Source organism: Pimephales promelas, chromosome 9, assembly GCF_988280905.1.
Source record: "Pimephales promelas chromosome 9, fPimPro1.hap1.1, whole genome shotgun sequence".
NCBI classification, from domain to species: Eukaryota; Metazoa; Chordata; class Actinopteri; order Cypriniformes; family Leuciscidae; genus Pimephales; species Pimephales promelas.
Window position 1 is genome coordinate 13,933,728 of NC_142777.1, and position 27,533 is coordinate 13,961,260.

At 37.4% G+C, this 27,533-nt stretch overlaps 1 protein-coding gene and 2 long non-coding RNA genes across 4 annotated transcripts; all 3 read right to left on the reverse strand.

Moving 5' to 3' along the window:
- Positions 1-270: 270 nt before the first annotated feature.
- LOC120481574 (uncharacterized) lies at positions 271-21,724 on the reverse strand. 2 transcript variants are annotated; one of them, XM_089134758.1, is made up of 4 exons: positions 21,052-21,724; positions 20,060-20,119; positions 16,107-16,209; positions 271-1,085 (listed from the first exon to the last, which is right to left on the reverse strand). In XM_089134758.1, the coding sequence occupies exons 1-4, from the start codon at positions 21,256-21,258 to the stop codon at positions 730-732; spliced, it is 726 nt and encodes a 241-aa protein (XP_088990884.1). In that variant the 5' UTR covers positions 21,259-21,724; the 3' UTR covers positions 271-729. The 2 variants fall into 2 exon arrangements, with proteins under 2 accessions (XP_088990884.1, XP_088990885.1); XM_089134759.1 differs by lacking the exon at positions 20,060-20,119 and having other exon boundaries at positions 21,052-21,721.
- Positions 5,205-7,099, reverse strand: LOC120472233 (uncharacterized). The gene is made up of 2 exons (XR_005620935.2): positions 6,966-7,099; positions 5,205-6,849 (listed from the first exon to the last, which is right to left on the reverse strand). It is a non-coding gene; the product is annotated as an uncharacterized LOC120472233 (long non-coding RNA).
- Positions 9,259-11,491, reverse strand: LOC120492258 (uncharacterized). The gene is made up of 3 exons (XR_016169652.1): positions 11,345-11,491; positions 10,489-10,538; positions 9,259-9,410 (listed from the first exon to the last, which is right to left on the reverse strand). It is a non-coding gene; the product is annotated as an uncharacterized LOC120492258 (long non-coding RNA).
- Positions 21,725-27,533: the final 5,809 nt, after the last annotated feature.

Genomic DNA, 27,533 nt, shown 5'->3' on the forward strand with positions numbered 1-27,533 from the left:
ATGCTCATCAAAATTTTCAAAAAGGAAGTAGCAATCATCAAAAAGCAATTTTCTACTTTTTTTTTATTCAACTCAGGTTAATCTAAGTTGAAATGACAAACATCAAGTTGATTGTACGAAAAATTTTAAAGCAGTAACTTATTTACAGTGTATATTTAATGAAATTAATAGGTGTTTGTTAAGCATTGTGTGCATGCATTCAAATATGTTTTGAGGATGCTGCTATCGTTTGCATATAGTGGGAAGTAATGAGCCAACCCACAGCCAAAGGCAAATTATCCAGATTTATTCAGGCATGATAGTTATATGCAAATCTAATACATTTTATCCATATTGTCTCAAATAAGGCCAGTACATTCCTAATACGTTTCCCTAATCAGTGTCTTCATTGTGTTGATTTCGTATTGTTGTACAGTTGAACTGAACATTAAAATGTTCATGCAATGACAGTATTAGAGCAACAGGCAACATTCAAGAATAGCTTTAATCATACCACATGAAATTCACAGAGCTGTCTGATGGAGTTTTGTCTTCTTGCTTTACAGAGAAAATAAAGCTATTCCTTTTCTGGTCCAGTGAATTATGCAATATATTCAAAGCAGGATAAATCAGACATAAATACTCTTAAGGCTGCTTGAAAGTTACATGAAACACTCAGAATGTCATCCCTGAGTCCTCATCCTTCTGTTGTCGTGAGTCCGTATCCGTATACTTGTTTTGATCTGCTCATCACTCTCTTTTCTTCTTTTCCATGCCTTTGACTCGACCCTCCAGACTGCTGATTCGGGTTTCCAGACTCCCTCCTCCTACTCCGCCGCTCGTAGCGACTCCAAACACAGCGCAGACGAGCACTAGCAGGGTGAGTCTCATTGTGGTGACCTCAGGGGGGGCGAGGGGGTCACTGACGATCCGCACAAACAGCCACAGCACTGCAGTTGCTTTAATCAGCCAGAACACTCTCCGCACAAGCGCCACAGTGACCCGCAGCAGGAAGGACAGCAGCCAGTAACCAATCAGAGCCAGCACAGCACACTTGGTCACAGCAGACACTCCCTCGGAGGTGAAATGAGGGATAGATATTGTCTCTTTAAAAAATACATACACAGAGAAAGAAAAAAATGTTAGTTAGATGTTGCATTTATGAAGAAAATTGGTGTGATTTCTCAGCACCATATTGTCAGAATTGTCTTTATTATTGTGTGTGTTGCTAATTTTCCCCAGTATCCCATTTCATACAGCAGGGATTCCCAAACTTTTCTACATTTACATTGGTTGCTATTTGGTTGATGCTGTGGGTGCTTAGCTCTCCTCAAATAAGACGTATCTATATAGCGTGGGATGAGTCAGGGACCGTTTTTTCTCTTAAAAATGTGAAGTCGCACATTAGTATTCAACTACAGAGCCCACGGCGCTGATGAATAGAAAACAAAGCAGAGCCTCAATACGCTTTTAAAGGGTAACTAAACCCCTTGTCAGAGCCTGACTCCAACCACTGGCAATATTTGAAAATGCTGAAAAAGTGGGCTGACCCCAGTGGAGATAGAGGGGACGAAATAGATGCTAAAACACACAAGCGATCACTTCTGGCGTAACATTGAACTGATTCAGTTCGCTTCAGTTGGACATTGCACAACTGATTCAGATCACTTGGACGTCACTTATATAAAAACGATATAAATACTGTTCGTTTTCTCACAAAAAATGCTCGTTTTGTGTCTTAGGCCATCAATGTGTACTTACATTTACGAGTCATTAAATCATGTTTAATTTTGACTTCTCTGTGCTGATAGACAACAACGGTTTGACTGAAAAATGTCAAAATTGAAAATACTGTGGAAACAAAGACATCTACATCTTGGATGCCCTTGAGGTAAGCTAAAACATGTCAAAAATTAATATTCAAATTCAAAGTGAACTATCCCTTTAAGCTTTGTATCTTTAGAAGAAACCCAGTCATATTTTTGAATGGTTATGGTTTATTCACTTTTTTCCCCTGAGATGGGAGAAATAAGGATTTAAGTGTTTTACTTCCTGTTTATTATGACGTAAAAATCATCATTTTGCGTCATAATAACCAGGAAGTCACATTTCATTGGAAAGTGTAGAGACTACAAACATTGGCTCATTATTATTCAAGAGTGTGGGACCCACTCACAGGCCTATTACAGATCAGTGGGTGGTGGAGCTCTCCACAAGCGCTGTGGAGATAGGAAGTATGACAAAGACGGAAAAAAACTATACATGATATGGTAGTGGATTTTGAAATTCTGCTGCTCGAATCCGATGTTCGGGACTATCTTTACGAGCCGCAATATAGTGAAGGTATCATGCAGTAATTCACCATATAGAAAGAAATACAAACGAGGAGTAATTCACTAATGAGGGTTCGTTGTTGTGGGAAGGAGGAGGCGGGCGAACATTTAAGCATTTTAATAGTAAAATTAACAAATACAAAGCAAAAGTATAAGCCAGCAGCCCCTCATTGACAACTGCTGTCCACTAGGGTTTGAACGATTTTTTGAAGTCAACTGTTATGACATCAAAGTCGACTAGTCGCTGACGTCATTCATAAAAACACAAGAGATGTGACAGATTTGCAACATGCCACAATTTGCAATTAATTAACAGAAAATTATACAGATGCTGACAGCTCATAATGGGGCCATTTACACCTGGACACTTCATGCGTTTTTACTGACCGATTTGTCAAAACGATTCCATTTACACCTGGTCACATAAATATGTTTTCGCATCCGATCTTCAAACAACGCGCTATATGTAGATTTAACGGAGTTCACCTCACCGAAAGCAACAGTAATGAGCTGCATTTTATTGATCATAATTTCACAATCAAAGACCGCAATAAGAGAGACAGCACTGGCAGTGGCGTAACTTTGTTTTAAAAAGTGGGTGGGACATGTGTATAAATAAATGAATCACGTGACACGTGAATAAAAACATAAATCCGACTTTAAAACTTGTCCAGTGGAATAGCCTATACAGAAAGTCCTGTAAAATTAAACGAATAAATTGACCTAATAATATGAATAAAAATTATAAAAACAAAAATATCCATAAAAGTTTTAAAAGTAAATTAACTATTAAGCCAGAATTTTGATAACTGATTTTTTGCAGAACACACGATTAAAATTTAAATTGGCTTATATCCATTGTACACACAAACTGCTGTACAATTAAACGAATGAATGTGCATAATAATATAAATAAAGATAAAAAAATAAGTGTATAAACAAAAATGTACAAAAAAATTATAATAAAGGCCTACATAAACATTTTAAAAGTAAATTAAAAAAATTAAAAAATTAACTATTAGGCCAACATTTTGATAACTAAACGTTTGCACAGCGCTCACAAATAAAATAAAATTATGCTTTTATCAATTGTACAAAAAAATGCGGTAAAATCAATCGAATCAATGGGCCTAATTATATATAAATTAAACTTAAAAAAAAAAAGAAAGAAAGAAAGAAAATGAATTGCTTTCCTTACAGTTCTTTTGAGTTCACCTTCAAGAACACAAGTTTGGACAATGTCTGAGGCTTCAGACTCATGCGGTTGTTGCGGAGATAACCGTCTCTGCCCTTGCAGACCGGCTTGGGATGCTGAACACAATGCGAGCTTCTTTAGCCAGGCGGGGAAAAGAAATGGAGTCAGACTCGTGGTGTGAGCGGAGCGAAATTGGAGCGGGAAATAGGGCGACGCTCAGTCCTTTAAAAAAAATGCCCCTTTGCGCTCTGTCCAAGATCCGCCCGCTCGCGCTCCACTCCGCTCACATGCTCTGAGTCTGCACCGGAATGAACAAATAGTCTCCGAAACGGATTGAAGCGCGCATGTGAAGATGCGAAGACTGTGTGTGTGAACCACGAGATACACTGTAACCGCGCTACCGATCGCAGGCGGCAAAGAGCACTTTGATCACTTGATTTAAAAAACAACGTATTTCAGGGCTAGATCGCTTCTTTTATTTTACAAACGAACTAAATTAATGGTCTGTCAGTTGGAGATGTTTTATTTATTTCTACTGTTAGATCCGTGCCGCGAGAGCTTTTAAAAGTGGTGGGGACAATATCGACCCTGGCAAAAAGTGGTGGGGACATGTCCCACCCGTCCCACCCGCAAATTACGCCCCTGAGCACTGGTAAGATTTTGTTTCTTTACTTTTAACGAAGATGATTGTGTGTTAAGCGTCTGTGACTTACTTTCACTTTGATTTACGATAGTTTGCACGTTGGCTTTATTAGATGCTCAGCTGCGGTGCGTGTTATAGCTTCGTCATACAAGTTAATCAATATAATAGCACAGGCTGCTCTCACACGTTTTATTTCAGCATTTTTGGGAGAAGTCCAATTTACATGCGGTTTCAACAACCAGATGCCTTTACATGAGTCCACTTTCGTCTGTAAAGCGGCCCAGACTTCCTCGTGAAGTGGTTTGAGCGATCGGATTTAAATATCCGTCTCCAATGCGTTTCGGAGGGCATTTAGCTTACACCTGGTCTTTTCACGATCGGATAGCAATCAGATCACAGAAACACGTGAAGTGGCCAGATGTAGCTAAACAGCCCGCTGTTTACATTATCATTTAGGATGAAAAGAAAAAAAAAGCTATAAATTCATCTGCACGTAAGTGATGGATCTAAGTAATACCAACTAATATTCCAATTGATTGCGGGTGAATTAGATGCATTATGTTTACATAAAAAAAATAGGCTAATGTTTGAATAATTTTAAAAGAGACTGCTCTCATTTCCCGGTAAAACTTTAACTAAACTTTACTTTCGTTTTCAACAATATAGTGGTGCTACGTAAGTATTTCCATATGCTTTATGTGCCAATGCTGCTTTCTTGCACTGTAAAAAGTGAACAGTTGGATCAACTTAAAAAAATTACTTCAATTGGTAACACCTAAAAAAATTAAGTTCTCTCAACTTAAATTATCACATTTTCTCAACTTAATTTTACTAGGTCAATCACACTTAAATTATTTGAGTTCATTCAATCCTATTATTTACATTAGTCTGACTTAATTTCACTGCATTCCAACTTAAATTTATTAATTTTTCCTACAGTTGGATCAACTTAAAAAAATTACTTCAATTGGTAACACCTAAAAAAATAAGTTCTCTCAACTTAAATTATTTTATTTTCTCAACTTAATTTCAGGTCAATCACAGAAGACTCAAATTGCTGGAGAAATATTTATTAACATTAATTCATTTTATACACCATCGGTATTTTTCATATTACAAACTTTGAGAATTTTTTTTACAAACATTTGTTGTGCCAATGAAATTACATTTACTGACACACTTGTTCCATTAACAGTTTTTTTGCAAAGTTGCCTTTGCACTGAATTATGCTCAAAACTGCATAAGCCAACATATTTATAAAAATAAATATAAAAACATAGTGGTTATGCCCTTAAAGGGTTAGTTCACCCAAAAATGAAAATTAAGTCATTAATTACTCACCCCCATGCTGTACCAACCCCGTAAGACCTTCGTTCATCTTCGGAGCACAAATGAAGATATTTTTGAATAAATTTGAGAGCTGTATCACTACCACATAGACTGCCGGGACTGGCTCTTGACGGCCCAGAAAGTCAATGAAGAAAATGTTTAAATATTCCATGTGACTACAGTGGCTCAACTATAAGTTTATCAAGCGACGAGAATACTTTTTGTGTGAAAAAACAAACAAAAATAACGACTTTATTCTACTATTCCTTTTCTTCCTTGTTGGCCTGAAATGACACTTCAATACGATTTCCACGACGCATGCGCGTGAACTGAACTGAAGTAGTTGAAGGAGATCGCAATTCTCGCGCGTGCGTCGTGGAAATCGTATTGATTGGTAGTTATACAGCTCTCAAATTTAATCAAAAATATCTTCATTTGTGTTCCGAAGACGAACGAAGGTCTTACAGGGTTGGTACAGCATGGGGGTGAGTAATTAATGACTTAATTTTCATTTTTGGGTGAACTAACCCTTTAAATGAGCCACCTAAAAACAATTAAATGGATAGTTCACCCAAAAATGGTTCAAGTTGCTCCAAACCTGCATGAGTTAGTTTCTTCTGCTGGACACAAAAGAAGATGTTTTGAAGAATGTTGGTAACCAGACAGTTGACTTCTGAATTGTTTGACTGTTGACTTCCAAAGATACAGGAAGTCAATGGGTGCCTTCAATTGCCAGGTCACCAACATTCTTCAACAAATCTTCTTTTGTGTCCAGCAGAAGAAACTAACTCATGCAGGTTTGGAACAACTTGAACCATTTTTGGGTGAACTTTCCCTTTAATCTTTCAAATAGAACCATACTGCATGAGAAGAGCTTTACAGGTAATGCCCTAAATTTAAAGTGAATCAATCAGATTCAAACAAACAACTACACATTCATACTAGACGTATGAATGAACAAATGGATAGTCTACAAACATAAGAAAACAAATTAAACATCCAACATTCTTTCAAACACAGACTAGACATATGCACATTCAAACATTACTGCAAGTTCACTGTTGTCTACTGAAAAGACTTTGAACTTTTAGTGACATCTTTTGCTGTTCAAGCTGCAAGAGAACTTTCTGGAATACCTCGAAAGTAAAACGAAGCGGTTTTGGGTAAGCCAGATTGATGATGTATATTATCCCGAGAAGCAAGGCACAAGCTGATGTGAACGAAGGCAGTTCATTCAAAACTTTAACACCCTCGATGACGACACCTATGTCAGCCGGTGGTTCGTGATGTTCTCCCCCCTCCTTCCGAATAACATACACCGCCATGGTGAACTGCTCCAGCTCACCCTCCCAATCATCTCGCTGCTTATCCTAAAGAAATGTACATAAAAAAATATAAATAAATAAACATTTTGCAGTCATAACTACAAAACACAAATTTAAACTTTCTGAAAAATCTAAATAGAACATGCAGAATTTCAACTCACAAGGTACTCCTTGATGAGGTCTTGAGGATTTTCGTTAACACTTTAAAATAATGGTCCGTAGTTAACAAGTAGCTATGCAGGAAGTAATAAGTAGTACTGCATTAAAGGGTTAGTTCACCCAAAAATGAAAATTCTGTCAGTATTTACTCAACCTCATGTTGTTCCAACCCTGCAAGACCTTCGTTCATCTTCGGAACACAAATTAAGATATTTAAGATATTAAAATCGCTCCTGCATACAGTCCATAGGCTTCTTGAGGGACTGGCTCTTGCTGTCCCCGAAAAGTCATTAAAGACATCGTTAAAATAGTCCAAGTGACTACAGTGGCTCAATCTAAGGTTTATCAAACGACGAGAACACTTTTGTGCGCAAAAAAACAACAAAAATAACGACTTTATTTCAACTATTCACTTCCTTCTCCATGAGCCTGTAAGTCAGTTAACGTAGTGTGATTGCGTAGAGCTACGTCACACGTAGGCTCACTATTGGCCGACGCTGGTCATGTGTGTGTGATGCGTGTGACGTACAATGACAGAAACTTACGCTATTAAACTAGTAACCTGACTCGCGCAGAGGGAGAAATAAACCAATAGTTGAAATAAAGTCGTTATTTTTGTTGTTTTTTTGCGCACAAAAGTGTTCTCGTCGTTTGATAAACTTAAGATTGAGTCACTGTAGTCACTTGGACTATTTTAACGATGTCTTTAATGACTTTTCGAGGACAGCAAGAGCCAGTCCCTCAAGAAGCCTATGGACTAGTATACAGGAGCGATCTTAATATCTTAAATATCTTAATTTGTGTTCCGATGATGAACGGGGTTGGAACAACATAAGGGAGAGTAAATACTGACAGAATTTTCATTTTTGGGTGAACTAACCCTTTAACACCGAAGTTAATACTATTAACTAATATGGAAGCAATATTAACTAAGCAGTAAGTAATAGGTAATTAGTACAAAGGTAGTTCCTTGGTAGGTATTTGATCGTTACTAAAGAAATATATCCTCATTGAGAACTACTTGCGAACTAAGAATTAATAATCAATTAATTACTAAATCACAAAAGTAACATATCTAAAAAGTGAACAATTGTGGGGGTTTTATACTCTTAACATGGTCATAACATTTCAGAAGCATGTGCCTCAAATGGGTTCTTTGTGGAAACCAGTTTATGAAGTTTATATATCCCCCCAAATACATTAGCTAGGTTGAGATTGTGACTACTACTCTTGCCAGGATGGACGCATGTTCTCTGTTTATTTAAAACTTAAACATAAAATAATACTAATAAAGACAGTTTTTAAATAATAAACCTTAAATAACAAGGAAGTGATGCTGACACTCTCATGATTGGATTAGTTCACTATTATAACTATGTTACAGTAGCTGCCTGAGGAGGACTTCTTTTTAGGACATGAATATAAACATTGATGTTCACTTGTCAAAAACAATTTGTATCTTTAATGAAGAAATTGGCTGCATTTATGTTACAATAAGCGCAAAACCACATCTTCCAGATTACAGTGTTTGTTTGATTATTAGTGCCTCACAGAACCTGTACAGTATGTGTCAAATATAAAATTAAATAACTTGTGTAAACATTGTGGGATGACAAGGTAACGCTTGTAGTTAGTTAGGAGTTAACATGTTTTTCACTTTAAAATAATAGGCCACATCACTAGTAGTTCCTGCGGGATGACAAGGTAACGCTTAAGTAGTTATTGATGAGTTAACAGGTTTTTCACAAATGATACAAGTAATGTAATTTTATATTTGACACATACTGTACAGGTTCTGTGAGGCACTAATATTCTAACAAACACTGTAATCTGGAAGATGTGGTTTCGCGCTTATCGTAACATAAATGCAGCCAATTTCTTCATTAAAGATGCAAATTGTTTTTGACAAGTGAACATCAATGTTTATATTCATGTCCTAAAGAGAAGTCCTCCTCAGGCAGCTACTGTAACATAAAGTTATAGGTCTTTGGAGTCTGAGATATATGTGACTGACATTCAATAGAGCTCATAATAGTGAACTAATCCAATCATGAGAGTGTCAGCATCACTTCCTAATTATTTAAGGTTTATTTTTAAAAACTGTCTTTATTAGTATTATTTTATGTTTAAGTTTTAAATAAACAGAGAACATGCGTCCATCCTGGCAAGAGTAGTAGTTCTCAATGAGGATATATTTCTTTAGTAACAATCAAATACCTACCAAGGAACTACCTTTGTACTAAATTACCTATTACTTAATGCTTAGTTAATATTGCTTCCATATTAGTTAATAGTATTAAGTTCGGTGTTAATGCAGTGCTACCTATTACTTCCTGCATAGCTACTTGTTAACTACGGACCATTATTTTAAAGTGTTACCGGATTTTCCCCCAGGAAAACGATGAGGGCCTTCAGGACACTCTTCTTTCCGTGTGAATGTTTTCAGTCTGTGAAAAAGCATTTGTGATTATTTTTCTTATTTTTAAAATTTGGAGTAATCTGTAATGGAGAATCAGATTTCCCCAAGGATAGCAAAGGACAAGAAAATATAAACAAAACTTAATTTACAAAACTATAAAAGGTTGTATTAATGACTGGACAAAGTATATACATCACAGAAGTATAAAAAAAAATCATTATTCAGATATAAACACTGATGTCTACGTTACCGTTCAAAACAGAATTTTTTTTTAGGTTCACCTCAAAGAACATACACAGAGAAGTCAAAAATTAAAGATGATTGAATGACTCATAAATGTAAGTACACATTGATGGCCTAAGAAACGAAACAAGCGGTTTGTGTGAGAAAACGAACAGTATTTATATCGTTTTTACCTCGTGTAACACAGCCATGTCAAACTGAACTGACGGCATGGGCGCTTCGGTCTGCGCACGCGCCGGAAGTGATCGCTTGCAAGTCAACGTCACTCATTGTTTACACAGAGATTTCAGAAGTTTTACCTTTCACTAAACATATTTAGATATATCGAAATAATCTTCCATTGCATTGCATGCTCTTTGAGGTGGTGACCATAGACCTGCATTATATGACTGATAGACAACGGTTTGACCGAAAAATATCAAAATTGAAAATACTGTGGAAACAAAGACATCTTGGATGCCCTGCCTTGAGGTAAGCTAAAACACACCAAAAATTAATTTCAAAGTGAACTATTCCCTTTAAATCAGCCAGTACTTGTGCACCTTTTACATGCACAATACATGTCACATCATAATCATTTTGAGCTTCAAAATTGGTTTACACTGTATAAACTAAAAAAAGATATTTCTGAGAATCAAAAAAGGCACATGCATTCGGGATGTCATAAGGGTGAGTTGATGCCAATTTTAGTTCTTAATTCTTTTAGTTTTAGTTCAAAATTCTTAATTAGGATAAAATGCAAGTCAATAGCATTAGACAACATTAGATGGAATTTACTCAAACATGTCCAACATTAGTAATTCATATTATCTATTATCAATAGAAGAAATTAGAAATTACTTAAATTAATAGAAAATACTTACCATGTAATGTTATAGCAAAGTGTCGTCCTCAATCGTCAAACTTGAAAAAGCTTTTGGTCATAAGGAGAGAAAAATGTTGTATCATTAGTATTTAACTTAAGTGGTAAAAAATAGTTTGCTACAGGTCAAGTAATTAATTAGTTGTGAAATACTACTATTTTCTACAAAAAAAATCATAATTTTAAAGAAAACCCCGATTTGTTTTCCTGCATGAAACACCTCGAGCTAGGCAAATTAAGCTAGCGTTAAGCACAGGCCACAGATCAGGGAATCAGGTAACGTTAACGTTAATAATGGGCTGACTCCCTGATCAGTGCCCTGGTTAACTTAATGAACTGATTGAGATGCACCCAATGGCGTTTATCACAGACTTTCAGCATCATTTTGGGCGAAAAAAGTCGATGAATAAGTCAGAGCTAACGTTTCAAAGACAAATAAAAGAACAGACAAAAAATAAAACTCAAATATTGTACTGCAGGAATTCAAATTCGAGCATTTTGTCCCGCTCCCCGACCACTTCCCGCCCAAAGCATTTCCAATTTCTCACGCGGCACAGACGGTTATCCTTTTTTAAACTATTTAATAACTGTTACACAAGTCCCAAGATCCAAACTGAACACATTTTTATAAAACAAACGAGTTAAGTTAAAGATAACATCATGTTTAACGTTAACTTGCATAGAACTATAATTCAGTAATGCTAGTTTGCAAACGTACGTTTAAAAATGTGGTTAATTGCGATTTTGTTAGTATTCATGTTCACAAACAACATTCATTAACTCATAAACAACTAAAACAAACGTCCAAAAGTTGCATATTTGAGTATATTAATTAAAAAACAAAACTTCCAACCTACCTTATTCATCCGAGTGCGAAAAAGAAAATGGCGGTCGAGCAGAAAGTTCCAGACAGGCTCGTGCGTCATGACGTCAGCAAAAAAACGTCTGACGCGAGGGTCCTTAAAGGGAAATTACACTTTGGGTGAAAGCGAGATATCTGAGTGTCTGTGAATTTCTATGCGTTCAAGTTGAATGAGTGTACAATAATCAATTACGATTAGGAAAGCAGAAATACGAAGTAAATAGACTCAAAAAGTTCTAGTAATCCAACTTACACCCATATTCACTTTTTACAGTGTGCTGCAATGACCCTCTGGGCTCTTCATCTGTTGTCGTCTTTAACTAGCGCAATCATATAGTGTCACGATCAACGCGACTAGTCGACGTCAAGCTTAAAGCGTCACGGCATTGCATTAATCGACTAGTCGGTTCAACCCCTACTGTCCACACACAACAAAAACAAAACACAAAACGATCTGCCCTGTCAGAGAGATGCGAGACCGGGGCTTTTTACAGGTGTCTTTCATTATCACTCACGCCCCTCGCCCTCGTCCTGCTCGCCACAGCCAACTAACTAGAAATTTTGTGTGAAATTAATTTAAACTCTGACAGCTAACGTTATGCCGAGTTCAGACTGCATGATTTTAGCCACGATTTTGGCTCGCCGACAGGTTTTGAGAAATCGCCGACAAATGCCCAAAATCACAGGCAAATCGGCGCTCGTTCACGCGAGTGACAATCATGCAGTGTGAATGAGCAAAGACGCGAACTGAGAGAATCACCGACGAGTCGCCGACGCCCGTGAGATATTTGGCATGCTAAATATCTGGACCTGTCGGCGATTCAAAATCCTGCTGTGTGAAAAGTGTTTTGACTGAAAACTACATCGGCGATCACCGGCAGCCTGTGAGAGAGCAAGATACAGAGCAGCAGGGAGTTCGGGGAGGAGTTATAGATCACATATCAACATGATGATATGGCATTGTTTCAGAAAAAAGCTTCTTCTCTGTCTATTTGGACACAATAAATGGAAGAAAAATTAGTAGAAATTTGGCAGGAGCACTCGTGTCTGTTTGACGTTTCACCATCTGTATCACAACCGGGTCGGAAAAAAAGTCTCACGTGAGAACTCCGGTCTTGCACGTGTGGTGTCGCGTTGTTTCCTTTTCACATCTCACGTGTGTTTGTTGTGAAACGTAGTTTGCGCGCAGCATGCTAGACAGAGTCTGTCGGCGATTTTTCCCATTGTAAAGTCATGCAGTGTGAAACCTTCTGTCACCGATCAATCGTCCAGTGTGAACACAGCAGTGACTGAATGCTGGCCAAGATAGTCATGCAGTGTGAAAAGAACAGCGACCCGACTACTTTCAAAATCATGCAGTCTGAACTCGGCATTAGCCTTGTAGTTGAAAGAGTGATTTCTCTGATGTTTGTGCTGTTCTGGATTAGTGGGAGTGGCTTGTGGAGCTGTGGAATGTGGTGCATTGTGGGAGTTGTTGTCTTACATACAAATGCACCCTAAAGTTAATTTCTGTCTTTTCTCGGTCAAGAGGGCACCAAATTCAAAATTTCTTTTACATCTCGACTACATATATGATCCACTTTCAATAAAGACCTTCTGTCCATAAAATGGGTGAAATGCTCCTTTAAAAACAAGGCACACATGTATGAGACACTAAAAAAGCAGCAAGGTTTAAAAGCAACTTGTACTGATGTATCTTAAAATATATTCGGGCCATTGTTTAGTCTCAAAATGCTCACCAGTAATGTTTTTTATAATACTTAATGTCCTAATGGCTACTTAAATGTCCTACCTTAACTCTCCTGGCTTAATTTAAGCCTTGTCTGTGAAACCAGGCCATGTTGACCCAGGAACATGTCTTTCTTGGCAAAATCACAGTGACCGTAAAGGACTTTCTTAAAGCCCCTTGCATGCCACAGTTTAACTATAACAATAACGATATTAGTGTCGTCACCAGTGTTGTATATAACAGCAATATAATTCAGGGTTTCTGCGGGGTCTTAAAAAAAAGTCTAAAATTTCAAAATCATAATTTAAAATATTGTGTTGTAAGTCTTAATTCATTTTCAACGGGTCCTAATTTTCATACGTCATGTAAATCTCATTGAAATGCTCATGCAGCACTTTGGAATGTTTTTTTTTTTTTTATTCCGTGGTTGTAGTTCCTTATTTTGCTAGTTCAAATATAATTTGCTGTATTACGACTACAAAATAGATCCAACATGCAACAGCCAATCAGTTTTGAGTTTCGTGTTATTGTCATGTATCTCAGATACCACAGACAGACATAAAACGGTTTTTATTCAGCTATGGGGAAGTGGAAGTTTAGTGATACTTGGCTTGAAAAATCTGAATTTCGCACTTGGTTGAAACCAGTTGCAAACAACGTATTTAAAGCCTACTGCTTCTAATGCAAGAAAGCTATTAAATTGGGAAGATTGGGTGTACGGGAACTGGAGTCACATGCAAAAAGTGATAAACATCTAACTGCTGTGAAGAGTCTTCAGCAAACGACAGCCATCAGCCTGTTCTTGCAAGTATCTGGCGGCTCCAGCACTAACGTTACTTCTACACTGCCTAGGCGTGCCAACTACTTGCCCAACTAGCTCCGCAACTCCCGCAATTCGCCTTTGGCTAAGCCACGCCCTAGAATGTAGATTGACCAATCACAGCACAGCCAAGAACGAGCTCCCACAGAGGTCCAACACTTTTTCACAGCACTCCATTGACTTTCAACACAGGCGTCTCATATTTTTGGTCTCGGCAGGGTTAAACGTTGTGCCTGGGCCATTTGTAACACAGATACGCGTTTCCCAGAGAGGTTGGAGGGGGTGTCCGTTTTTTTTCCCTTCCCAAAACCGAAGTCAAATCCTGACAAGTGTCGTCTTTGGATTAAACTGTATGGACGTCCTCAGTCAGCTAAACCCCCCAAAGATCAACAAGCACATATTTTTTGCTTCTAACCTTTGAAATTATACTAGTTAGACCGTTTTATAATGTTTTAGGTTATGATTTCGGTTCTCATACCGGTTGTTGATACGCTAGCACACGCTGCTTATAAATACAACGTTATACTCGTGTAGTCCGTTTGCTTTGTTATAACGATTATAGAAGTGAATAGAGACCTACCCAGCTTTGCATGGACTGTGTTGCTCCCTGATATTGTTAGTCCCAGCCTCCGTCTCGATTAGTAGGAAATGCGGTGGTTCATTTTTTGACTGTGACCGGTAAAGTTATGCTTTTGCCTCTATTTGGATGCCTTGTTGTTTCTTGCGTTTCACCTCTATATGTCTTGAATATAGCCTTCGAACGCATATTGCAGCCCCTTTTGCCTACTTCTATCGGACACTTTATTTGCTGATTTATAAAAGTTTGATAACATTTCAGCAGGAACAGCTGTCACAGCATAAGCTATGTTGATACCAAACCAGACAGATGTAGCAACAGCTCCGCACTAAGGGGGGCGGGGCTTAGCCAAAGGTGAATTGACCTCCATGTTACTTTTGGATCCAGCTGCTGGAAAAACCAAGTTTGAGAGGAGCGCCCCAACAAATCTTGCGAGAATCACGACATGCTTTACGGCAACGACGTCACACATCAACCACCACAGGAAGCATGAAGACACTTGCGTCGAGTATCATTTCAGACATGATACTCGACGATGGAAAAAGCAAAGAAAACACGGTCGGAAGAGATTAGGAAAAGGAAAAGAGAATGACCCGTAAATAAATGCATCGATCCGCAAGTTTTGTTTCTTTAATGGTCTAGTGGTAGATCTTTTGCCAAAAGAGTGTCAGAGGTTACAGGTTCTACGTTTTTTCCTCTCTTGTCAAAACTGAATATGTTCATCAGTGGTTACAGTCTATATCAAGCAGGGACACGTTTTTGTGTATTTTATTTTGGGATTTCACCGGAAAGAATAATAATAGAGTCTCCGCAACTGAGATAGATTGAAGAGCGCGTTCACTGTGAAGACTGCTCGCACGGCCACAAGAGACACTATCCATCCATAACACTGACAGCAGCGGACACGAGTTCAAAAACAAATTTTAGCGCTAGATCTCTTATTTAAAGCAAAAAATGCACACTATGCAAGATTTGTACCTTAATATAACAGCTTCAAATGGGTATCAGGCTGAGTGCAGAGACCAGTCAATGGCAGAGACGCTCCACGTGAGTGGTATTTACGACAGTAGCGTTAAATACAAGTACTCCACTAGGGGTCGCTGTTTGATAAAAACGAAATTCCTGCATAGTGTGCCTTTAAGCATAATAGGCAGTGAAAAAAATAACTCAATCTAGTACTGAGAGGTGGCTTTATCTGCGCACACTTTTGGGTGTGAACACAAAATCTGCTGGAATGAGTAAAATTATGCGAAATATGCACAAACCCTGTAGCACCAACAATATTTACCCGGAGCAACTGAAACAAGTGAGTGAGGGTTTGTGTGTAAGAGATAAGAGCAAGAAAGGCCATCTATTCTGCATAACGTTGGTATTGAAAGCGTCACGGATATTTCAGAATCGATATTTTTGACAACACTACATTGCACAACAATAATATGCTTAAAACGTATACGAAGTGTGACAGTCATTTCTATCAGCATTACGAAAGCCTAACATACGTTCTCTGCAAGTTGTCAACAGCTCAAGCTTACACTTCATGTGGCTTAGTTTGATTACACACTGAATTACATTTATCTTTGATGTTACGCATATTCAAGTTACATAGACCCTGCGAGATGACCTTTACTCACCGTTCACTCCTGTAACTCTGAGTATCTCAGACACATACACAGCAATGACGTTCAGCCCACTGGCGGCTCCTTCAGCAACAAACTTCAGCAACATTTCCACAAACTGAATAAAACATTAAGGAAAAGAATAGCGGTTAGATTCCAGCACGTGTGAAGGTAGTGAGCATTGAGGGCGGTCTATATCTGAACTCGACTCACGGATCACAGTTGATCATTAACTAACACTCTGACACAATGCACATGTGATTCAATTAAAGGAATGTTTTGGGTTCAATACAGATTCTACAGTCAGCATATGTGACATACTTTTGATTACCTTTAAATACAAACAAATTTATGTTTTTATTAATGCACTTAACAATGTATGTCTATGAGGTAAAACGTTGCATCGTTTATTCATCTAGAGCGGTAGAGGTACAGTAAGGTTTTCTGGTCACAGGCCTGTTTTTAGAGGGTCACAGACCGCAAGGGAAACACTTCAAATAGGAATATTTATAGTGTATGCAGGCTGTGAAATTTTGAACATAACTTTTTTTCTGAAAAATTCTTAAATATTATGTCAAACTAATAAGGGTGCTTTTCCAGAATTGTATTCTAAATAACTAAATAAAATTTACTTCAAAATGTGTATGTCGTAAAAGAGATGTGGGTTCCACTCTATATTAAAGGAGCTGTATGCAAGAAATTTATTTCAATTAATCGTAAATTTTCCCTGATATTTCACTAGACATTAATAAATCATGTTCATTTCAAATACTTATATCATTGACAACAGTAGTCCGGCCAGGATATTGCCATTTAAAAAGTGAAGTTGCAGCCCTCGACTGATGTTGTTGTCATGTTGTGTTTTGGTCTGATGCGTCACCTTCCACCGATCTACCAATCACGGAGTCAGTAGTGTTGCGGCATTCGGGTTGCCAGCTCTTCTCTGGTTACCACAGCTGCAGATACAATTGTGTCGGAATCGGATAAAAAGAAATGTTTAAAGGGATACTCCACTTTTTTTGGAAATAGGCTCATTTTACCAGTCCCCCAGAGTTAAAGGGTAACTAAACCCCTGGTCAGAGCTTGACTTCACCCACTGGCAATATTTAAAAAATGCTGAAAAAGTGGGCAGACCCCAGCGGAGATAGAGGGGACCAAATAGATGCTAATACTCGCAATTCCAACTCCTGACTCGCTACAGTGGTTTTGACGAAACAAGCTGGTTTTTATACTTCCAAGGGCGTAGCTCGCGTGGTGAGCTGAAACCTGTGTACGTCACGAAGTGCGGAACATCCAATAGAAAAATTCAAGTGCAGTAGCCACCGTTCAACCTGAAGAGGGCAGCACTAAGACGCTTTTACACCATATATTGTAGAAATAAAACACTTTATACACAAATGTCAAAAAAGTTACTCGATTCAATGACTGGTATTAATAAAGATCCATTCTTACAGATCATTAACTAAAAAAAGTTGGTTTAGTGTTTAGTTACTCTTTAAACATTTGGGTTTTACCGTTTTCGAATATATTCAGCCGTTGTTTTGATATTCAGAAGAATATCAGTAACCAGACTCATTGACTTCCATTGTATATTTTTTCCTACTATGGAAATCTATGAGACCAGAAACTGTCTGGTTACAGATATTCTTCTAAATATCAGAAAATCGGCTAAATGGATTCGAAATCGGTAAAACTCAACTGTTTAACTCTGGGGGAGTTGTAAAATGAGCCTATTTCCAAAAAAAGTGGAGTATCCCTTTAACGTCATTAGAAGGGCATGACATTAACGTTTTTTTTAAAAAAAAAATCCAAAATACTTTGTGACAAAGTCCGAAATAAATAATTAACAGAAAAAAATAATTAACAGGGGGATACACCGCTCTCCAGTAATTTGAAAGTGATTGCAGTACCAGTTTTGGCCACAATCTTGCATACGGCTCCTTTAAGTGTCTCTAACTATGTATATACTAACATCTAAAATAGTCATGTGATACATTGCACTTATTGTGAACAAACATGTTTTACATTATACATGTATTTAAAAAAGTTGCATGTAATTACAGCTGTAATTAGTTACTGTAATTACATCTATGATTACACCAGGGTTTCGGCGAGGTCTTAAAAAGTCTAAAATTTCAAAATCACAATTTAAGGCCTTAAAAAGTCTTAAATTTGCTGAAAAATTTGTGTTCTAGGTCTTAAATCATTTTTAACAGCTCTTAATTTTCCTACATTCTCACGCAGCACTTTGGAATGTTTTTTTTTTTTTTTTTTTTTTCGTGGTGTTATAGTTTCTTATTTCGATAGTCCAAACATAATTTGCTGTATACGTCCACAAAACAGACCAACATGCAACAGCCAATCAGCTTTGTGCATGCATCTAAGCTGTCTTCAGTACTGTTCAGTTTGAATAAATTAATTTACTTTGCAAGTAATTATGAGACTTTTTTTATGTTTTGATATAGGTCTTAAATTTAATTTATAATGGTCTCAAAAAAGTCTTAATTTGACTTTGTGAAACCTGCAGAAACCCTGTCACCCTTAATCCTACCCATAACATTAAATCTGAGCCTAAAATTACCTATTTAACAATAACAATACAACATCAACATTGTAGTAAACTTTTTTGGGGGGAGTGGGTGTAAGTACGTAGTAGTTAAAGATGCATAATATAAAGTGCGAACGAGTTGTGTTTTAAGTCATTGAATGTACGAATTGCACTTTTGATGTATTATCTGGACAAAAATATGACATGATGTATAATACAGTATTTGGCTCAGTGTTAATGTTAGGCTGGTAAATCATAATTCCGCTAATGCTTTTGCATTTAGAAAGTAGTAAAGCTTTTATTTAGTAAATATCAAATGAATAATTTCGCATATGCATTTCATGGTAATATTAGTCAAGTTTAATGTTTGATTATGTGGGCAGTTTTGTATAAACAAATAATTTTAGAATAAAAATGTAAAAGATAATTACAAGTTTTTATCTCACAATTCTGACTTTTTGCGAGTTATAAAGTCAGAATTGCGAGTTATAAACTCAGAGCAACTTTTTTATTATTTATTCAGTGGTGGAAACAAGCATCCATACAAAATACAAATGTGATATTGTGTTGATTGTCACATAATGTTCAATGTCAAATCTGGGTTGGGAACAAATCTGAAGAATTTGATTTTAAGTTTCTAATTCCAGCATAACTACATAAGTTGAGTAGTGTATTCCAGCTTTTAGACAATGTTACCGCTCAAATAACACATTATTGTAAGGAGGAATCAAAGTGACTGGACATGTAAGCTGCAGATTTCGAGTTTAAAGCTTCCAGAAGGTTATTTTCCACTGTAAGTGTAAACCATGATTTTTGCTTGTTTTTACGAGCTTCACTTGTACTGAACCCAAAACATTATTTTAAATGGTGATAAGATAACCCATCAGCTGACTGAGATCAAACAAAGAAAGCAAACTAGCAGGTTTGGAGTCTAGCTTGAAAGGCTAAGGAGGAGGGCTAATCTTTAATAGTATTTGTACATGAACACACCACAATACTAAGAGAGCTATGTGTGTGTGTGAGTGTGTGTGTAGCTGCCAGAGTGACAGCTGGGCACCTCGCTTAACTCAATCACTCACACACATGCGCAGTTATCACACATACATTACTTGTTATCAAATACACTCCTCTCTGGCATAAGGTCACCTCATTAGGACGAACCAAACAAAATGTATACACACAGAGAGAGAGAGAGAGCGAGTGTGTGTATGACTTCATGATAATCACTGATCATGTAGCATTGTTTCTGGGCATGAGCCACCAAGCACTTGCGCACCTGTTCTTGCATTTTTTCTTCTCAGTAGCAGTTGTCGCTTACACACACACACACAGTAACACAAAGATGAGCAGTGCACATGTCAAAGCAAGTGAACAAATCAGTCCGTGGAACACAGGCTCTGACACTTTTACTAGTTCTTACCATAGCAACAGAATAGATGTTCTCTGGGCCAAACACTGAGTCAAGGTACAACACAGCATTCTGGGTCAAAGAGAGGTGGGTGAGGGGGACACAACCAGAGGAAATTAGGCCAAAGGATGAGTGGAGGAGAGGAGGCGTTAAAGAAGGATTAACAAGTAGAGGGATGACATGAGAGAGGGATAGAAGTAGGAAGAAAACTGTGTTTAAGCATTCAGTGAAGGTCCAGTACCAAGGTAACCATAATTCAGTTACCTAGCTTACAAAAATATGTTCTAAGAACGTTTTGCTAATGTTCATGCTATGTTTTGAAAACGTTATTTCTGAACGTTCTCTGAATGTTTAAAACATTCTAAAAAAACAATTTTATTTGTTATTTGGACACTAAGGAAACATTCCATTTGATAATTTTGCCAACATTATGGAACACTTTTGAATGTTTTAACCTTCCATGAACATTATTTTTTTTTTTGTGCTAACATTAGCACACTATTAAAGATCTGATAACTTTACGAATATTTTATCAACGTTACTGGAAAAAACGTCTGTCCATGATTTTGAAAGAACTTTGCCAGAATGTTAGCAAACGTTCTGAGAACATTCCATTTTAGATTATTAAATAAATTATTATTTATTTATTTATTTTAACCATCACAAAAGAGATCTATTCAGAATCGCAATTGTTCCACTGGCTAGAGTCTCATACTTCTCAGGTGTTCCACCTTAGGCAAAAAAATAAAAATAAAAAAAACTATCTAATATCATGTTAATAAAGTTTGCTCAGACAGCAGATATCAGTATGAATTAAAATATTTCAAATTTTCTCAATGTCTAGCAAACGTCATGTGTGTCTATTTTCAGGAGAAACGTTTGAAACAAAGTTCAATGAAACTCAATAAGAGCACGCGCACCATATGTTTTGCACGGTTAAAGGAGATAATAAATAGCCTGATTACATCATCTCACAAATAACCAAAAAGAAAATGACGTTTTACCTCGATACAAATCTCTATCACATGGGTGCCAACAACAGACTCCACGTATCTTCTCAATGCGTCCACAGGCTCCAGTATAACAGACCCAAAATCATAAGAGCCTGGATTAAACTCAAACCCATGACATAAGACTGAACGAACCAGAACCAAAAAGCCAAAGTACAGGAGTTTTTCCGAACTTTTCGAGGCAACGTTGTGAACAGACATCCTTTAGCCGGATGAGCACGCGACTTCTGATAGTTGAGAAAAGAGACCGGTGTGCACAATAGCTCGATAGTGTTGTCCAGTGTTGTTGTTTTGTTTTTACTTGGAAAAAGTCTATGAATAAAAATATCTACTGGTAGTTCCTTCTGATAAAACTGTATTTCATGCCTGGGCAGATTCAGTCGCTCCTCGGGCACGCGCGCTGGCCAAGGGTAGTACTTAAAAATAGCGTCCAGATGACTGTATATGGTATCGAAGAACAAAGCGTTAAGACATAGATTGAATAGGTTTCAACTGAATTTTTAAACGTTCTAATACAAAAACGAGGGGTTTTAAACGCCCAAAAGACTAATTTATTAACAGAACGAAGCGTTTATTGAGAAAATATCTGAAATAAATCCAGCGTTTGAGGATCTCTTAATTCAAATGTTAAAAGGTGTTTGAAGAGTTCGTCGTGCACTGTAGGGTAAAGTGTGAACACTATTGTTGGACTACAGACATGTTAATACGGTTATGCCTCCGCCTCCTGCATTCCTGTGCCATGCAGAGAAACACAGTGTTGGCAATTCAAGCGAACGACGCGACGCGACAGTAACGCTCGCGAGGTGTTTATTATGTGATTTACAGTTGCGCCCGAGGTGCGTGAAGATCTGCACGCTGGGACGTGCTTTTTCATTATGGAGTACCAAATATGAAAATAGAAAAATGAGAATATAAAATGCGCATAAACTAGGCTATACCAGGTTACAAACTGACAGTGAGTTGCTAATGTCCTACATTCCTGTTTATATATATATATATATATATATATATATATATAGCATTTACACTAACAACTATTAGGCTTTTGTATGTAGCCTATTGTTTCTTAACCTAAAAAAACAACAACTTGGCAACACTTTTAGTGTCCTTGTTATGTCCTTGCTAGTTATTATGCATAATTATAAGCATTGCAACTAACCCTGAACCCCAAACCCTAATCCTACTCAGTTGTATAATTACACTGTAAGGGCACCTTAAAATAAAGTGTAACCATACACTTTCTGTTAAACTTATTGCAGGGTGGCTACAGGTAAATTTAAGACTTTTTAATACCACTTCTAAATTAAATTTAGGACCAAACTTACGATGGAAATATAAATTAAAACCAATATTAAATAAAACTAATTATAAATTATAGAGTAATATTTCCAAGTAAACACACTGTCTGTTCAAAAATATGGTGAAATGACAATAACAAAGTGTCAATTCCGTACGTGCAGTCGCCTGTGGTGGAATACAGTGGAGTGAAAAAAAAAAAATTGAATTTTTATAAATGTCTTAAAAATAATAAAGTATATTAATAAAGACTTAGATTTAATTTACTAATAAAGGCATAGAACCAGTTTATTTGTAGTGTACTGATAATAGTTTCATATAATTAGTTTGTTAGTTAAACTAATAATTATAAATAATTGATTTCCGTATAAAATAATACTACAAACACTTAAAATAAACAGATTAGTGCCCTGTTTTGAGGACAAGAAATTTTGAGTTTCTCTGATCTTCTTGAAACTCTGGATTCCGATAGAGGACCAAGAGACTTAGACCTGAGTGCAAAAATGGAGGCTCTAGCCCCTTCCAGAGCTGAGATATTGAGATATTTATAATGGCATAAATGCTACGTGGGATCTTAATATCTCAGCTCTGGAAGGGTCTAGAGACTCCATTTTTGCACTCAGGTCTAAGTTTCATGGCCCTCAATCAGAATCCAGAGTTTTGAGAAGATTGGAGAAACTTATTTTTTCACACCGAAAAAAAACCCCGACAGGGGTACCACTGTCGTTTTTTTTTTTTTTTTGGGTCGAAATTTTGAGTTTCTCTGATCTTCTTGAAACTCTGGATTCCGATAGAGGGCCAAGAGACGTAGACCTGAGTACAAAAATGGAGGCTCTAGACCCTTCCAGAGCTGAGATATTTATAATGGCATAAATGCTACGTGGGATCTCAATATCTCAGCTCTGGAAGGGTCTAGAGCAGGGGTCTCAAACTCAAATTAACTGGGGGCCGCTGGAGATAGAGTCTGGGTCAGGCCGGGCCGCATCAAGTATTCCAAAAAATAAAAATGTATTTAAGTATTCCAAAAATGGAGCACAACTGATCAAATCTTCTCAATCTTTATTAACGTTTCTTCTGAACTGTTCCTCTGAATTTGAACATTCCTTTCTGTACATGATTGGTTCTTCATGAGCTGTCCTTCTGACAGTTGACAGTTTTACAAACTTTCTTTGTCTTTTACTTATACACAACATTTGTTGTGATGATAGTCATATTTGCTTTTTTTTTTCTTTATACAACACTATTATATTGATTTTTTTTTTCCAAAAGGCACATTTCCTTTTATTATACTTAGAAAAACAATTACTGCTTTTGAAATACAAATAATTCTTTCTACACATGTATAGTGTCTCAGGCAAATTACTGACTTTGCACATATCAAAGCAAACCTTCTTATCAACCTGTTGGACCAAGTTCATTACATGAACTAGTTCAAAGTTCAATTCACAAATTTTAAAATGAACTAGTTCAGTTCATATTTCAAAAATGAACTAGTTCTTTTTGTCCATATGTTGCTGCGAGCTTCTTTTTTATTATTAGGCTATTATTATTGCCACAACCCATATACAACCACAGATAACAATCATTTTATCGACGGGCAAAGTTTGCACAGACATGTAAGATTTTCCCATCCTCACCGACCTCATAAAAGCCTTTTAAATGATCTTACGACGCCTCCTCGGTCCCCGGTTCACAGCCACTAGAATGAACGAGTTCACTGTAACATTCATCAGGCAGTAATACAGTAGGCTACGTTCAGTTCACGTTCGCTCAAAATATGAACGAGTTCATTAACTATCGTTCATTGAACGCGTTTAGACACAACACGTATTACAAGATCAAAATGATTATTCTCACATTGTTTTAGAGCAGGGGTATCCAACACGTCGCTCGCGAGCTATCAGTAGCTGTGGCCTGATTTGGTGGTGGTAGCTCGCCTGTTCACATATCGCGCTCACATATTTTGCACGCTCCAGTACGTTTCAAATGCAGGCACGCATCAAGCGCCGAGAGCGCTCATAATTGAAGCGACGCGCTCATTTTTTCCAGACGCAGTATATTTGTACTTCGTGGTAGTCTATGACAACTATTGACAACAAACCCACGGTAAGCTGTCACGAGACTATATATGGTAGCCCATAAAGGATAAAAATAATAATAATAAAAAAAAAACGCGGCAAACGCAACGGCGGGCTGCACTAACATTAAACTTTAATATCAAGCCTCCATTTTTGCACTCAGGTCTAAGTCTCATGGCCCTCTATCAGAATCCAGAGTTTTGAGAAAATTAGAGAGACTTATTTTTTCACACCGAAAAAAAAAAACCAACACGGGTACCACTGTCGTTTTTTTTTTTTTTTTGTTTTTTTTTGGGTCGAAATTTTGAGTTTCTCTGATCTTCTTGAAACTATGGATTCCGATAGAGGGCCAAGAGACGTAGACCTGAGTGCAAAAATGGAGGCTCTAGACCCTTCCAGAGCTGAGATATTGAGATATTTATAATGGCATAAAAGCTACGTGGGATCTCAATATCTCAGCTCTGGAAGGGCCTAGAGACTCCATTTTTGCACTCAGGTCTACGTCTCTTGGCCCTCTATCAGAATCCAGAGTTTTGAGAAGATTGGAGAAACTTATTTTTTCACACCGAAAAAAAAAAAACCGACAGGGGTACCACTGTCGTTTTTTTGGGGGGGTGGACATTTTGAGTTTCTCTGATCTTCTTGAAACTCCGGATTCCGATAGAGGGCCAAGAGACTTAGACCTGAGTGCAAAAATGGAGGCTCTAGACCCTTCTAGAGCTGAGATATTGAGATATTTATAATGGCATAAAAGCTATGTGGGATCTCAATATATCAGCTCTGGAAGGGCCTAGAGACTCCATTTTTGCACTCAGGTCTAAGTCTCATGGCCCTCTATCAGAATCCAGAGTTTTGAGAAGATTGGAGAAACGTATTTTTTCACACCGAAAAAAAAAAAACGACAGGGGTACCACTGTCGTTTTTTTTTTGGGGGGGGGGGGGGGGGGGGGACATTTTGAGTTTCTCTGATCTTCTTGAAACTCTGGATTCTGATAGAAGGCCAATAGACTTAGACCTGATTGCAAAAATTGAGTCTCCCTTCCAGAGCTGAGATAGAGGCTGCTTTCCAAACCGCATACTTAATGAGTAGGTACTTAATTTCGATAAGTACTTACTCAACGAGCGCTAAAAGAGTAGGTACTTTATAACCAAATCTCATTGAGTATGAATGAGAACCAGACATCTGCCATGTTGACGTTATCATGTGACCTACTAAGCGTTATCACAAGCGCAACAACTTAAAATATATGAAGGATAGGCTACGTTTAATTCAACTATCTATAAATATCTTGATATTGATGAAACTTGCTCATTTTGTTGTGGTATTGATGAAGAAACAGCTTCCCATTTATTTTTTGAATACATTTAGGGTTGATTTAAGTTGTTATATTTTAAACCCTACTAATGTGATCCACAGTGTTATTCTTATTCCAAAATCGTCTTCTCTTGAATATGTTGTTAATTTCTTTATTTTATACCCAAAAAAGTTTCTCCTTAAAGTTTTCCTCTTTTTCTTGATGAATTTACCTCGTTTCATCCCTCAGACTTATAACAATAACACATTTTTTTTATGTATTATGAAGAACTATTATGAAGATATTTAGCCTTGTTATTGTTTTTTTCCTGTATATAAATATAATTTTATGATGTCACATTATGATGTACACAAACCAATGATCCTTATATTTTCTGTTTTGTCATTATGATTGTTACATACAACTATGGTATCTTTCCATGATCTTGTATGTAATAAGTTTAAAATATATATGCAACAGGTGCACTAACACTTAATAACATCAGTAACTCGACAGCACAACCTAGAACAGTTTTCCTCTGCGTTTGTAATGTCTTCATAAAGGAGACGGGCAGCTGCTCGAAGATCTCTTTTGGAGAAAATTGTTGATTTTATACTCGAAAAAATGTAAGTATCACTCCTTAAAAATTAATATTACCTCAGAAAGAATTTCATTGTTAGCCCACCCCAAAACTTAAACACAACAATAATATTAAATGCTGACCAATACTTAATTATACAACTTTTTACATACTAAAAATATAATTTAATAAAACAAGTAAAATTAAATTTGTTTTGTCATATCACAGTTATTCATGAATACATTTATATTGCTAAATGCAGTGAAACATCTCAATTGTCAGTCATTCGATGAATTAATGCGTATATAATTAAATAATTATATTTTATATACTGACAACAATAAGAAACATGAATAAATGAGTAAAAGAACAAATAAAAGTAACCATCACAATAAACAAATGCATATACAAGTCAACAACACATGAAACAAAGCTTTATTCAAACTACAAGCATGTATTTACAGCCGCTGAACACCATATCCTAATGCCGACTCAACACAGCGGTTCCCATTCTGCAGCTTTATTCTGATGAATTCACCAGAGGTGACTGTGCCTTCATCGCAGAGCTTGTTGCTGTGCTGCGCTTCACAATCTGAGGCAATAAGGGCAGGTGGAGCGATAGAGGGACTCATAAGGGCAGATGGAGAGATGGAAGGTATCATAAGGGCAGGTGGAGAGATGGAAGGTATCATAAGGGCAGGTGGAGAGATGGAGGGTATCATAAGGGCAGGTGGAGAGATGGAGGGTATCATAAGGGCAGATGGAGAGATGGAAGGTATCATAAGGGCAGGTGGAGAGATGGAGGGACTCATAAGGGCAGGTGGAGAGATGGAGGGTATCATAAGGGCAGGTGGAGAGATGGAGGGTATCATAAGGGCAGGTGGAGCGATGGAGGGACTCATAAGGGCAGGTGGAGAGATGGAGGGTATCATAAGGGCAGGTGGAGCGATGGAGGGACTCATAAGGGCAGGTGGAGAGATGGAGGGTATCATAAGGGCAGGTGGAGCGATGGAGGGTATCATAAGGGCAGGTGGAGCGATGGAGGGACTCATAAGGGCAGGTGGAGAGATGGAGGGTATCATAAGGGCAGGTGGAGCGATGGAGGGTATCATAAGGGCAGGTGGAGCGATGGAGGGACTCATAAGGGCAGGTGGAGAGATGGAGGGTCTCATCCATGGGACCACTTCCAGGATTCAGCTCTGGGCTCCTCATCCTCAGTGCTCACAC

Bases quoted from the DNA above. Each gene is read 5' to 3' on its own strand.
- LOC120481574 (XM_089134758.1), bottom strand. From the start codon at position 21,258: ATGTCTGTTCACAACGTTGCCTCGAAAAGTTCGGAAAAACTCCTGTAC. The intron at 16,210-20,059 runs GTAAGAACTAGT...TGTTTTATTCAG, and splicing joins ACATCTATTCTGTTGCTATG to TTTGTGGAAATGTTGCTGAA. The intron at 1,086-16,106 runs GTGAGTAAAGGT...TATTTTTTAAAG, and splicing joins CAGAGTTACAGGAGTGAACG to AGACAATATCTATCCCTCAT.